At 41.7% G+C, this 16,152-nt stretch overlaps 1 protein-coding gene across 3 annotated transcripts in view; it reads right to left on the minus strand.

The window, feature by feature from the left end:
* Positions 1 to 16,152, minus strand: part of LOC129858961 (rho guanine nucleotide exchange factor 4-like) — a 166,029-nt gene that overhangs the window by 68,638 nt on the left and 81,239 nt on the right. Inside the window, exon 1 of one of the 3 annotated variants that reach the window (XM_055928221.1) lies at positions 9,339 to 9,858. The exons of the other annotated variants lie outside the window; for them this stretch is intronic. Coding sequence (XP_055784196.1) covers positions 9,339 to 9,600 — 262 coding nt within the window. The 5' untranslated portion in view covers positions 9,601 to 9,858. Of the gene's footprint in view, positions 1 to 9,338; positions 9,859 to 16,152 lie in introns of those variants that run through there. 3 annotated transcript variants of the gene reach the window in all.

The following is a 16,152-nucleotide window of genomic DNA, read 5'->3' on the forward strand; positions in this document are numbered from 1 at the left end:
ACATCACGGACAAACTGAAATGGTCCACCCACACAGACAGCGTGGTGAAGAAGGCGCAATAGCGCCTCTTCAACCTCAGGAGGCTGAAGAAATTTGGCTTGTCACCAAAAACACTCAAACTTTTACAGATGCACAATCGAGAGCATCCTGTCGGGCTGTATCACCGCCTGGTACGGCAACTGCTCCGCCCACAACTGCAAGGCTCTCCAGAGGGTAGTGAGGTCTGCACAACGCATCACCGGGGGCAAACTACCTGCCCTCCAGGACAGACAACAACCACCCGAGCCACTGCCTGTTCACCCCGCTATCATCCAGAAGGCGAGGTCCGTACAGGTGCATCAAAGCTGGGACGGAGAGACTGAAAAACAGCTTCTATCTCAAGGCCATCAGACTATAAAACAGCCATCACTAACATTGAGTGGCTGCTGCCAACATACTGACTCAAATCTCTAGCCACTTTAGTAATTTAAAATTGATGTAATAAATGTATCACTAGTCACTTTAAACAATGCCACTTTATATAATGTTTACATACCCTACATTACTCATCTCATTTGTATATACTGTACTCTATACCATCTACTGCATCTTGTCTATGCCGTTCGAACATCCATATATTTATATGTACATATTCTTATTCATTCATTCATTCATTCCTTCCTCCTTGTATAAGGTTGTTGTTGTTAGATATTACTGCATGTTCTAAACTAGAAGCACAAGCATTTCGCTACACTCGCATTAACTGCCAACCATGTGTATGTGACCAATAATATTTGATTTGAATTGTCTCAAGGCTTAAAAATCATTATTTAACCTGTCTCCTCCCCTTCATCTACACTGATTGAAGTAGATTTAACAAGTGACATCGATAAAGGATTAAGGCTGTTGCGGTGACAGTATTATCGCTACATCGGCAGTCATGTGACCATTGAGTCACGGTAATCTCTTCTTATGCACTCTGGACATGGTTTGGTAGTACCCAACTCAGTAATTATCATCAGGTCCTAATGGCCTGGTACTCAGGGCTCTATTGTCCCTCCATCAGGTCCTAATGGCCTGGTACTCAGGACTCTATTGTCTCTCGATCAGGTCCTAATGGCCTGGTACTCAGGGCTCTATTGTCCCTCCATCAGGTCCTAATGTCCTGGTACTCAGGACTCTATTGTCCCTCCATCAGGTCCTAATGGCCTGGTACTCAGGACTCTATTGTCCCTCCATCAGGTCCTAATGGCCTGGTACTCAGGTCTCCATTGTCCCTCCATCAGGTCCTAATGGCCTGGTACTCAGGGCTCTATTGTTCCTCCATCAGGTCCTAATGGCCTGGTACTCAGTGCTCTATTGTCTCTCGATCAGGTCCTAATGGCCTGGTACTCAGGTCTCTATTGTTCCTCCATCAGGTCCTAATGGCCTGGTACTCAGTGCTCTATTGTCTCTCGATCAGGTCCTAATGGCCTGGTACTCAGGGCTCTATTGTCCCTCCATCAGGTCCTAATGGCCTGGTACTCAAGGCTCTATTGTCCCTCTAACCACTCTGACATCAATGCAATGGAAAAATCACATCAAACACTGATCATCAAAACAGTATAGTGCTTTTTAAAACTCACCTCACTGTGATGATCAATGTGAAGAGAGAAGTTCAACAACAGGTTCAAATTGAGTGTAAAACATGATCGTCGTGGATGTTGTTTCAAAGTCTAACACAATGAAATGGACAGCGCTTTCTAAGGTGATGATTAATACAAAACAACCATACGCATACTAAAGCTTATGCATAGGCTTATGAGCCCAAGCCAGATTGTGCCTTGTACAATACATAGCCTACTGCATATTACCCATGGCACAGAAACATAAAACAAAACTGATTTAACATTCCTTTGATACATAATTGGTCTAGCTAGCCTATACTCAAATTAGAGTAATTGCCTTTGAGTGTAGGCTGTATTATTTTGCATACTGAATGGACTGGTTACCTGATGCTACGCTCCAACATATCTATCCATTAGTGTTGGAAAGAACTTCTAGCCCTAGGCAATGCTGTTGGTTCATTGATTGTGCAGGACGGCTTACAGTTAGCCCACAATTACAGTTAATTTGTATTTGATTGTGAATAGTCTAGTAATAGGGAATTATTTATATTTTCATAATGAATTGGGTAACATATTACCTTTAGCTATACAGAATATATCTCCACCGTGTGTTTCCTTCTCCTCCTCTCTCTCCTTTATTCCTTTCTGGAGCGTGTAGAGGAGCTGTCAACAGTTGAAAACATGTTACTATCGATGTTACCGAAAAGATATCACTTGGTTTCCAAAATTAAGCACTGAGTAGCTACAGGAACAGGGTTGGAGAGCCCATGGCATACAGAGTTTGAGTGGAATATCACCTATCGCCCATGCTCCTCAAACCAAAGGTGCCTACCAGGCATCATTGAGATACATACCAGCACTAAAATCGCGCAGTCTCCTTTCGCTAGTCTTTCTTCCTCCGCCCCTGTTCCTGCCTATTTCATAATGGGCAATTCTAAATCTAAACTAATTTTAGCAAAGACAAGATTCAATTGAGAATAGTCTGATGGGTTGAAAATATGATCCCTTGTTGAGAGAACAGCTGTGCAGCCTGAGGCAAGGAACAGAGCGCAAGCTTTTATAGTCTATAGTCACATCATGCAGCCCATATATGTTTAACACCATTAGCTATAGTCAATAACACCATTAGCTACAATCAATAACACCATTAGCTAGTCAATAACACCATTAGCTATAGTCAATAACACCATTAGCTATAGTCAATAACACAATTAGCTATAGTCAATAAAACCATTATCTATAGTCAATAACACCATTAGCTATAGTCAATAACACCATTAGCTATAGTCAATAACACCATTAGCTAGTCAATAACACCATTAGCTATAGTCAATAACACCATTAGCTATAGTCAATAACACCATTAGCTATAGTCAATAAAACCATTATCTATAGTCAATAACACCATTAGCTATAGTCAATAACACCATTAGCTATAGTCAATAACACCATTAGCTATAGTCAATAACACCATTAGCTATAGTCAATAACACCATTAGCTATAGTCAAACACCATTAGCTATAGTCAATAACACCATTAGCTATAGTCAATAACACCATTAGCTATAGTTAATATTAGCTATAGGTAATAACATTCTTAGCTAACGTTAATAACACACTTAGCTATAGTTAATATTAGCTATAGGTAATAACATTCTTAGCTAATGGTAATAACACACTTAGCTATAGTTAATTGCACATCTGCAGTGATTTTTACTGTAAATCTATCTCTTGCTCTCTGTCTCTCTCAATTAAATTAAATTCATTTAAAGGGGCTTTATTGGCATGGGAAACATATGTTTACCAAAGCAAGTGAAATAGATAAAACAAAAGTGAAATAAACAATAAAAAATGTATAGTAAACATTACAAAAGAATAAAGACATTTCAAATGTAATTTATGTCTACATACTGTTGAAGTCGAATGTTTACATACACTTAGGTTGGAGTCATTAAAACTCATTTTTCAACCACTCCACAACTTTCTTATTGACAAACTAGTTTTGGCAAGTCTGTTAGGACATCTACTTCGTGCATGACAAGTAATTTTTCCAACAATTGTTTACAGACAGATTATTTCACTTATAATTCACTGTATCACAATTCCAGTGGGTAGAAATTTACATACACTAAGTTGACTGTGCTTTTAAACAGCTTTGAAAATTCCAGAAAATTATGTCATGGCTTTAGAAGCTTCTGATAGGCTAATTGACATCATTTGAGTCAATTGGAGGTGTACCTGGGGATTTATTTCAAGGCCTACCTTCAAACTCAGTGCCTCTTTGCTTGACATCATGGGAAAATCAAAAGAAATCAGCCAAGACATCAGAAATTTCTTTGCAGACCTCCACAAGTCTGGTTCATCCTTGGGAGCAATTTCTAAACGCCTGAAGGTACCACGTTCATCTGTACAAACAATAGTACGCAAGTATAAACACCATGGGACCACGCAGCTGTCATACCGCTCAGGAAGGAGATGTGTTCGGTCTCCTAGAGATGAACGTATTTTGGTGCGAAATGTGCAAATCATTCCCAGAATAACAGCAAAGGACCTTGTGAAGATGCTGGAGGAAACAGGTACAAAAGTATCTATACCACAGTAAAACAATTCCTATATTGACATAACCTGAAAGGCCGCTCAACAAGGAAGAAGCCACTGCTCCAAAACCACCATAAAAAAGCCAGACTATAGTTTGCAACTGCACATGAGGACAAAGATCGTACATTTTGGAGAAGTGTCCTCTGGTCTGATGAAACAAAAATAGAACTGTTTGGCCATAATGAACATCATTATGTTTGGAGAAAAAAGGGGGAGACTTGCAAGCAAAAGAAAACCATCCCAACCGTGAAGCATGGGGGTGGCAGCATCATGTTGTGGGGGTGCTTTGCTGCAGGAAAGACTGGTGCACTTCACAAAACAGACGGCATCATGATGTAGGAAAATTATGTGGATATATTGAAGCAACATCTCAAGACATCAGCCAGGAAGTTGAAGCTTGGTCGCAAATGGGTCTTCCAAATGGACAATGACCCCAAGCATACTTCCAAAGTTGTGGCAAAATGGCTTAAGGACAACAAAGTCAAGGTATTTGTCGGCAGAACTGAAAAAGCGTGTGCGAACAAGGAGGTCTACAAACCCGACTCAGTTACACCAGCTCTGTCAGGAGGAATGGGCCAAAATTCACCCAACTTATCGTGGGAAGCTTGTAGAAGGCTACCTGAAACTTTTGACCAAAGTTAAACAATTTAAAGGCAATGCTACCAAATACTAATTGAGTGTATGTAAACTTCTGACCCACTGGGAATGTGATGAAAGAAATAAAAGCTGAAATAATTCTCTCTACTATTATTCTGACATTTCACATTCTTTAAAAAAAGTGGTGATCCTGACTGACCTAAGGCAGTGAATTTTTACTAGGATTAAATGTCAGGAATTGTGAACATCTGAGTTTAAATGTATTTGGCTAACATGCTGACCAGACCGGACACGTCGCGTGCGTGAGCGTCGCAAAATACATTTAGAAATCCATGTTATTCAATTATTGCACCCACACTGCTTGCGCACGCCATCGAGCATCTGCGTTACCAAGAGCTAAAATATAAGTCATTCCTATTTCTGACGCAGATCGCGCTGAAAGTCCTGCCTCTCCCATCTCCTCATTGGTTTATAGAAGCAGGTACCCACGTGACATCTCCTCATTGGTTATACCCACGTGGGTGATTGAAAGACAAACTATTTTGCCGGTTGTCGTGGTAATACTATGAAAGTTTAGATGCGATCACCATGTAAGTTCAAAGATGAAAAAGCCTGGAAGGAGGAGAGATGACTAAAAACGATTCGGTTGGCCGTTTTATGTGTGGATTAATTTGTCGGAGTAGAGGACCTTGTGCATTTCAGGTAAAATAACAACTCAATGTTTATATCCCAGGACAAATTAGCTAGCAACAGCAAGCTAGCTAAATAGGACAAATTAGCTAGCAAGTGCAAGCTAACTAGCTAAATTGCCATACATGTTTAATGCTTTCCGACCTGTCCCCAATTTAATATCATTGGTTCAGAGTTTGTTTTGATATATTAACCTGCGTGTCGTGATCGCGTTTGGTGTAGAGGGACAAAATAAATGTATGCACGATAGCGCACGATGATGCACGCGCGCAGCCGGTTTGGGTTCCGTATTAGGTGTATGTAAACTTCCGACTTGGTGTTTGTTCTTCACTGGTTGCCCTTTTCTTGTGGCAACAGGTCACAAATATTGCTGCTGTGGTTGCACACTGTGGTATTTCACCAAATAGATATGGGAGTTTATCAAAATTGGATTTGTTTTCGAATTCTTTGTGGGTCTGTGTAATCTGAGGGAAATATGTGTCTCTAATATGGTCATACATTGGGCAGGAGGTTAGGAAGTGCAGCTCAGTTTCCACCTCATTTTGTGGGCAGTGTGCACATAGCCTGTCATCTCTTGAGAGCCAGGTCTGCCTTCAGCGGCCTATCTCAATAGCAAGGCTATGCTCACTAAGTCGCTCTCTCTCGCTCTGTCACTCACTCACTCACTCGCTCTCTCTCTGTCTCGCTCTCTCTGTCTCTCTTTCGCTCTCTCTGTCTCTCTTTCGCTCTCTCTGTCTGTCTCGATCCTTTCTCTCTCTGTCTCAGTTCATCAGTGGCAGTGTAACAGCCTCAATGGAGAATAAGTCTCTCATTAGCTCTTAATGTTAACCATGGATCAGGTTTCACCAAGAGAGAGAGAAAGAGAAAGAGAGAGAGAGAGAAAGAGTAACAGAGAGAGAGAGAGAGAGAGATAACAAATGTGTGGGTGGGTGTGAGAGAGACAACACCAGTGTACATTCTGCCAGGGCCATTCTGAAAACCACAGCTTTCTCCAAGGACATTCAGTGTGTGTGTAGCTGCGCGATTGTCTGTGTGTAAGAGAGCCCTTGGAAACAAACACAGTCAGTCTATAAATGTAAATGTAATATGATGGTGCTAGACTGACTGTACTGTAAATGCTATATGATGAGCTGATAGGCTGTACTGTACTGTAAATGTTATATGCTGGGCTGATAGACTGACTGTACTGTAAATGTTATTTGCTGGGCTGATTGACTGACTGTACTGTAAATGTTATATGATGAGCTGATAGACTGACTGTACATGTTATATGATGAGCTGATAGACTGACTGTACTGTAAATGTTATATGATGAGCTGATAGACTGACTGTACATGTTATATGATGAGCTGATAGACTGACTGTAAATGTTATATGATGAGCTGATGGACTGACTGTAAATGTTATATGATGAGCTGATGGACTGACTGTAAATGTTATATGATGAGCTGATGGACTGACTGTAAATGTTATATGATGAGCTGATGGACTGACTGTAAATGTTATATGATGAGCTGATAGGCTGCACTGTACTGTAAACATACCCCCTGTATATAGCCTAGTTATTGTTATTTTATTGTGCTACTTTTTTAAATGTTTTACTTTAGTTTATTTTGTTTATTTGGTAAACATTTCAGAACTCTTTCTTGAACTACATTGTTGGTAAGGTCTACCTACACCCATTGTATTAGGTAAAGTCTACCTACACCCATTGTATTAGGTAAAGTCTACCTACACCCGTTGCATTAGGTAAGGTCTACCTACACCTGTTGTATTAGGTAAGGTCTACCTACACCCGTTGTATTAGGTAAGGTCTACCTCCACCCGTTGTATTAGGTAAGGTCTACCTCCACCCGTTGTATTAGGTAAGGTCTACCTACACCCGTTGTATTAGGTAAGGTCTACCTCCACCTGTTGTATTAGGTAAGGTCTACCTACACCCGTTGTATTAGGTAAAGTCTACCTACACCCGTTGTATTAGGTAAGGTCTACCTCCACCTGTTGTATTAGGTAAGGTCTACCTACACCCGTTGTATTAGGTAAGGTCTACCTACACCCGTTGTATTAGGTAAGGTCTACCTACACCCGTTGTATTAGGTAAGGTCTACCTACACCCGCTGTATTTGGTAAGGTCTACCTACACCCGTTGTATTCGGCGCATGTGACAAGCAAAGTTTGATTTGATCACTGTTACGATGACACCACTGATTGGAAGCTGTTTGATAAGAGACAAACCGTTCTGTAGCCTATTAGGGTGTTTCTTCTCTTCTACTGGCTTTAATAACAGCTGTGGCCTGACACCTGACATTTTAACCTGTAGCTAATGGGGCTACCGTCTCCCTCCCCTGAATCATTCCACTCCTCCAAGCCTGGCTACATCTCAGATGCAACAAGAGGACTGTTAGAGCTGCCGCTTTCAATGAGCGGGACACTAATACGAATGCTTATAAGAAATCCTGCTATGCCCGCCGATGAACCATCAAACAGGTAAAGTGTGAATACAGGACTAAGATCAAATCTTACTACACCGCTCTGATGCTCGTCGGATGTGGCAGGGCTTGCAAACTGTAATGTATCACAAAGGGAAACCCAGCCGCAAGCTGTTCAGTGACGCGAGCCTACCAGGCGAGCTAAATGCGGGCTTCGAGGCTAGCAACACTGAACTATGCATGAGAGCACCAGCTGTTCTGGACGACTATGTGATTTCTCACCTGGACAAAAGGAACACCTACGTGAGAATGCTTTTCATTGACTACAGCTCAGCGTTCAACACCAAAGTGCTCTCTAAAGCTCATCACTAAGCTAAGGACCCTGAGACTAAACACCTCCCTCTGCAACTGGATCCTGGACTTCCTGACGGGCCGCCCTCAGGTGCTATGGGTAGGCAACAACACATTCGTCACGCTGACCCTCAACACGGGGCCCCTGCATTGTTGGGAAAGTCCCATAGGTAAGCATTTCACTGTTAGTCTACACCTGCTGTTTTCCAAGCATGTGGCAAATAACATTTGATTTGAAGCAGGTACTGTACAGGCAATTATAGAATATTCAGATTCACACATGCTTACACATACCCATATATGCATGTGCACACACACAGGTGTGCATGCACGCACGCACACACAGCCCTCTGCCATAATGACAAAACATTACAGAGCACAAAAATGACTCAATGAGTCCTCTATCTGAGTCAATGACAGATACACTCAATACATCCTCTATCTGAGTCAATGACAGATAAACTCAATACATCCTCTATCTGAGTCAATGAGAAGTGAACTCAATACATCTTCTATCTGAGTCAATGAGACGTGAACTCAATACATCCTCTGAGTCAATGAGAAGTGAACTCAATACATCCTCTATCTGAGTCAATGAGGCATGAACTCAATACATCCTCTATCTGAGTCAATGAGAAGTGAACTCAATACATCCTCTATCTGAGTCAATGAGACGTGAACTCAATACATCCTCTATCTGAGTCAATGAGACGTGAACTCAATACATCCTCTATCTGAGTCAATGAGAAGTGAACTCAATACATCCTCTGAGTCAATGAGAAGTGAACTCAATACATCCTCTATCTGAGTCAATGAGAAGTGAACTCAATACATCCTCTATCTGAGTCAATGAGAAGTGAACTCAATACATCCTCTATCTGAGTCAATGAGACATGAAGTCCATGTCCTAAACTAGAGTATATTTACTAATGCCAAGACAACAATAACATGGCCTGTATTGCATCATTGACAGCTGATCCACAGGTCCAGACAGACAACAGAATGACTTCAGCACAACACCATGGCAACCATCACACTCTGAATGACTGACAGGTAACCTACAGGTGTGAGGTAGGTACCCCCTTACCAGTGGTGGAGTGGAGGCTCTCCAGGCTCCAATAATGGGAGAGGACCCCTCTGAGAGTACCTCCTAGGCTCCCCATTCCTCCTCCTCCTCCTGCTCCCCATTTTCCCCCCATCCCTCCTCTTCCACCTCCCTCGGTGGGGGTACCGCTGTCCGAGTCCGAACCAGGAGATCCAGGGGAGAGACCAGAGCTGGTGCTGCCACTGCTGCCACAGCTGTCCCCGGGCAGTGGCACGGGCTCCTCAAAGCCCTGCTGGGTTCGCATCAGAACAGGAGGGCCCCCGATAACAGAGCCTGGTAGTGGTCGTGGTCAAGGTAGGCGTTTCCCCCAGTCAGAGGAAGGTCAATCTGGGTAAGTAGATGGGTAAGAATGCTGTAGCCTCTACCTGGACAGCTCAAGCTCCGTGTGTCAGTAAGCTCCAGTCAGTCAGTGAGTGCTTTCTGTCTCGGCTGTTGCTTTGCTCCTCTCTCTGGCTCTGCTCTGCACTCACTGGCTGCTGCGCCTCATCTCTCTCTCCCTCTCTCTCCCTCTCTCTCCCTCTCTCTCCCTCTCTCGCTTGCCCTCCCTCCTCTCCCGCTCTCCCTTGCACTCTCTCCGTTCCTCGCTACCACACACACACAGTGGGGCTCCACTAGGTGGGTTCTGTGACTCTGCAGAGTGACTTGCCTGGCTGCAGCTGATGGCTGATCTCTCTGTAATATCTTGGTGCAGTGCTATTATGGTGGGACTGAAAATATCCCCGTCTAACCCCTCCTCCCCTCCGTCTCCCCGGTCCTGTCTACCCCCTGCCCTCTCCCATCCTCTGCTGTTTCTAAAGCATTGCTGTTGTTATATGGTGTGTGTGTGTGTGTGTGTGTGTGTGTGTGTGTGTGTGTGTGTGTGTGTGTGTGTGTGTGTGTGTGTGTGTGTGTGTGTGTGTGTGTGTGTGTGTGTGTGTGTGTGTGTGTGTGTGTGTGTGTGTGTGTGTGAGAGAGTGCACATGCATGTGTGTATTGTCAATAGAAAGTCAGGCTGTTGAAACCTGGCAGTCATGGCTAAAGCTCCCAATGCATTTGAACCTGTCAGGGAGGAGAGGATCATCGGCTTAAACAGTTACAAGGATTCCTACTAATGCCTTGAGAAAGAGAGAGAGAGAGAGATGGAATGAGAGAGGAAGGGAGGGAGGGGGGGTAGAGAGGGAATGAGGGATGGAGGGAGAGAGGGAGAGAGAGAGGGATGGAGGGCGAGAGAGGGATGGAGGGAGAGAGGGATGGATGGAGGGAGAGAGGGATGAGGGAGAGAGGGATGGAGGGAGAGAGGGATGGAAGGAAAGAGGGAGCGAGGGAGAGAGGGAATGAGGGATGGAGGGAGAGAGGGAGAGAGGCAAGGAGGGAGGTAGAGAGGAAGATTGAGAAAGAGAGGAAATGAAATAGAGGGGGGGGGGCTTACCTGATCCACTGCTCTATATTACTGTAAACATTATAAACTCCATGTACTCCTACTGAGATATACTCTATCTGTACAATCCAACAGCTCTGACATGACTTTGCAAAGATATACACAAAACATGTAACCAGAAGAAGAGTGTTATTTCAGTCTAGGGTCTCTAGGCCCTAAATACAATACAGCAGTGGCAGATGGTGTCGTTTAAGATGAGGGAGGACCTTTAAAAATATAAATATGAGCATGTCTTTATTTCTATTACAGCATATTGGATGACTGTCATTCATATTCCATTCACCCAGTTCAATGTAACATCGATAGGTTTAGGCTACTACATGATACTCTAATTTTCCCCTGTACCCATCATGAGGTTGTTACAACCTAGCGTATGAATGAAAGTTTACAACGTAGGTGCACACAGGTCGAGAGAAAAATTTGAGGTGACAGACAAAGTCACGTTCAATACCACCGCTTGCACACTCTTGCCTGCATCTAGGTGATCTAGGGTGTACTCATTAGTCCAACAGTTGCAAACGAGAGTTTCTATTGGACAATATCAGATATGTTTATCCCCGTTTCATTCCGTTTGCTTCCGTAAGGAAACTGTTTTTTCAACAGAATCCGCGGAATGAATGTACCACTGATCACTCGTAAACATAGTTCACTTTCATAGTAGCCACGTTGAAAACCTTCTCGCATTTATGCGCTCTCCTCCTCTCACCTTTTCCCTTCGCTTGTTGTTAAGATATTTTATCAAGGTTTAAGATAAATGATTAAATAATTCTACCCAGAAACTTGACCATTAGGATTAGAGGTTATGTAGCATGTACATGGGAAGAGAGGAAGGTATGTGTGTGCCTAAAGAAAACAAAGAGACTCATTTACCTATGTTTGAACCGACCCAGCTATAACTCTGTGGAGATAAAATAAGATGAGGAGGGACGTTTATGACGAAATGTGAGGTATATAAACCAATGTACCAGAAATGATAAACAGAGCCCTCTCGAGAATAAAGCTATTGATTAATTTGGAGACTGGTCTTCGTCTATTTTATGCAAATAAGAACCTTACAAATTATTAGAAACGGAAAGAGTGTTTGCTTTGTTATAATTGAATTGGTTAACGAACACATAGGAATAAAATTCCTCTATCACTTGTGGACTTCAATGCACAACACATCAGCTGTATGTGACCGGGCTAAAAAAAACCTTTCCAAACCAAACCATATCATAACCGCTACACACAGCCTACAGTGTAAAGTAACATCATAGTCAACACAGCTAATATAACTAATGCATTAGTAAACCCGCTACAATCATGCAGTAACATTAGTGTACAGTCAGTAAGCAGTTTAGCACTTACACCAGCGGGCCCAGGTGGCAATACATTAGTAAAAACAAAAACTTACCTTGACTTGGAAGAGTTCCAGTGATGTGTTGGATAGTCATTGCCAGCTAGCTAACATAGCATCCCTCTTGCTTCTCCTTCATTTGGACTATTGTCTTTCTCCATCTATGAGTCAACTACTCACCACATTTTATACACTGCAGTGCTAGCTAGCTGTAGCTTATGCTTTCAGTACTAGATCATTCTCTGATCCTTGTGTCAGTTCTTGCTACAAGAGTTCTGATAGGTTGGAAGATGTCCTCTGGAAGTTGTCATAATTACTGTCTAAGTCTATGGAAGGGGGTGAGAACCATGAGCCTCCTAGGTTTTGTATTGAAGTCAATGTGCCCAGAGGAGGACGGAAACTATCTGTCCTCCGGCTACACCATGCTGCTACCCTACAGAGTGCCGTTGAGGCTACTGTAGACCTTCATTGCAAAACAGTGTGTTTTAATAAATTATTTGGTGACATTAATACATTTATAGCATACTTTTATCTAAATAATATAACTTATTAAATGTTTTACTTTAAAAAATGAAATTCACTGAGGAGGATGGTCCTCCCCTTCCTCCTCTGAGGAGCCTTCACTGTACTACAGTCATGTCTGCTTATCCATATCCCATATTAATAACCCATATTCATATCCTATATTCACATCCCATACCCAAGTTAGATCAACACATGAAGATATATCGCTGTCTGGCTGGCTACAATACATTTACAAAATAATTCAAACTTAAATAAATGTTTTGTTTTCACTCATGAGGGAGAAGGTTCCAGATTTCTCCATAAAGGACATATTCACTCAGAGCACAGGGAACAAGACTCCAGATTTCTCCATTAAGGACATATTCACTCAGAACACACGGAAGTAGACATGAGGGAGAACGTTCCAGACATTTCCACTACACCAGGGGTATTCAACTTAGGATCCGCAGAGGTACTGCAGGGGTTCATGGATAAAAAAACTAAAATGTGAATATCGCTAGCAACAATATTTTAAAACCTCTTAATCCGATAGTCACCAAAATCGGGCACTAGAATTACTTTAAAAAAATATGTATATGTTTACATTATAAGTCAGAAGAGAGCCATCCAGACCTTCCTAGGACCATGTAAAGGTCCTCTGTCGAATAACCTTGTATTTGCCTCCCTCTGGTGGTCGGCTGCATCATTACATCCATTTATATCACCAAACAGAAACAGTGTAAAACGGCTGTCAGCTCAACTGGTTTTAATTAAATGTTGAATTGCATACCTACAGTAGAAACAGTAGTATATTCTTCCTAACGATGTCAACTTTATTTCTGAACTTCTAATATTGAGCAACTTACACTCCTTGGAGCTAATTACACTCACTGGAGTATCTGTATTAAAAAAGCACCCATGAGTATATAATCATTTGGTGTTTATGTCTATCCTGTTTCACACAAGTGTGTAATGGAAATATGTGACCTGCTTATCTCAACTTTCCCTGAGACACTTGCAGAGAATGGGGTCATGGCCAGGGTCACCATTATACAGCGCCCTTGAATCAATTAGGATTAAGGGCCTTTCTCAAGGGCACAGCGACAGATTTTTCACCTTGTCGGCTCCGGGAATTCGAAATAGCAACCTTTCAGTTGTGGCATGTGACGTTGGCTGCTTTTTTGGACTTGGACATACATTTTTGCCAACACATTACTAACCTTTGTTCAGCTAACTAAACAGCTGCTATTAGCAAACGTGTTTGGAGTAGGGCAACAATCGTATAAATAATCGCCAAAATCAGCTTAATACATTAATTTAAGAAGAAGGCGGATTCAACTTTATATTCACCCAGATATAGTTTACACTATCAGTTTTCATTTTTTCATGAAGTGGGTAAAGTTAGTAATCATTTTATGAGCAGAATGGTACGGTTGGGAGGAAAAACTTAATTTCTAAAAGTTCGAAAACGGTCAAAACCATTTCTTTTTGAGAGATGTGTGTTGTATTCATTATGTATGTCCTTCAAAAAGCATTATGATGCATTACAAGTTCAAAACATTTTTCAACAGAAATTACAATAACTGTGGCCATCTGCATGACAATTAATCGTTACCTAAAATTCCATAATCGACACAGCCCTAGTTGGTCTTACATTTCTAGCGAATAGGCTATGTTATATAATGTGGGGAGGTCAAAATAATGAAAAACTATCAAATCTATACATTTTTAAATGTTGGTTACTTATTCTTGCCATTATCATTCACCTGATGATTAGACAAGAACTGTGGGAAAGAGAGAGACAAGAGAGAAAATAGAGAGAAAGAAAAGAGAGAGAGAGAGAGAAAAGAGAGAGAGAGAGAGAAAAGAGAGAGAGACAGACAGAGAAAAGAGAGAGAGACAGAGAAAAGAGAGAGAAAAGAGAGAAGAGAGAGAGAGAGAAGAGGGAGAGAGAGCGAGAGAGAGAGACACCCTACACACATTGATAGACAAACATGTCCACCAAAATAACACCAACATTTACGCTTGCTTTAACAACTTCCAAAAAGCATTTGATTCTATTTGGCATACAGGACTGTTCTACAAAGTTATTTGAAAGCGGCGTAGGGGTATGACATCATATGACATCATTCATTCAATGTATACTGGCAATACGTGCAGCATCAACATTGGCAAGAAAATAACAGAATTCTTAAACCGGGGCGGGGCCTTCGCCAGGGTTGCAATCTGAGCCCTGCACTCTTCAATATTTACATCAACGAATTGCCCACTATTATAGAAAAATCATCAGCCCCTGGTGTTAGTCTCCATAATTCAGAGGTTGAATGCCTACTCTTGGCAGATGACCTGTGCCTGCTGTCACCCGCAGCACATGGCCTACAGTAGAGCCTGGACCTGCTAGAGCAGTACTGCCAGACCTGGGCCCTGGCAGTAAACCCCAAAAATACTAAAATAAGGATTTTCCAGAGAAGATCCAGATCTTAGACCTAAGTTCTCAATTGGTACAACATATATATAGAGTACTGCACACACTACAATTACTTAGGTTTAAATATATAGAGCACTGCACACACTACAATTACTTAGGTTTAAATATATAGAGTACTGCACACACTACAATTACTTAGGTTTAAATATATAGAGTACTGCACACACTACAATTACTTAGGTTTAAATATATAGAGTACTGCACACACTACAATTACTTAGGTTTAAATATATAGAGTACTGCACACACTACAATTACTTAGGTTTAAATACACTGCTCAAAAAAATAAAGGGAACACCTAAACAACACAATGTATCTCCAAGTCAATCACACTTCTGTGAAATCAAACTGTCCACTTAGGAAGCAACACAAACCTTTTTGCCACAGTTCGCATTGATGTGCCATCCTGGATGAACTGCACTACCTGAGCCACTTGTGTGGGTTGTAGACTCCGTCTCATGCTACCACTAGAGTGAGAGCACCGCCAGCATTCAAAAGTGACCAAAACATCAGCCAGGAAGCATAGGAACTGAGAAGTGGTCTGTGGTCATCACCTGCAGAATCACTCCTTTTTTGGGGTGTCTTGCTAATTGCCTATAATTTCCACCTTTTGTCTATTCCATTTGCACAACAGCATGTGAAATTTATTGTCAATCAGTGTTGCTTCCTAAGTGGACCGTTTGATTTCACAGAAGTGTGATTGACTTGGAGATACATTGTGTTGTTTAAGTGTTCCCTTTATTTTTTTGAGCAGTGTATATAGCGTACTGCACACTACAATTACTTAGGTTTAAATATATAGAGTACTGCACACACTACAATTACTTAGGTTTAAATATATAGAGTACTGCACACACTACAATTACTTAGGTTTAAATATATAGAGTACTGCACACACTACAATTACTTAGGTTTAAATATATAGAGTACTGCACACTACAATTAATTAGGTTAAAAAATAAGCTGAACTGGACACCTAAATGAGGCAGTTAATGAACTGCGAGAGAAAGCAGACAGGGCATTCTACACCCTTAAAAAAACAAATTCAAAA

Source organism: Salvelinus fontinalis, chromosome 7 (assembly GCF_029448725.1).
Source record: "Salvelinus fontinalis isolate EN_2023a chromosome 7, ASM2944872v1, whole genome shotgun sequence".
NCBI lineage: Eukaryota > Metazoa > Chordata > Actinopteri > Salmoniformes > Salmonidae > Salvelinus > Salvelinus fontinalis.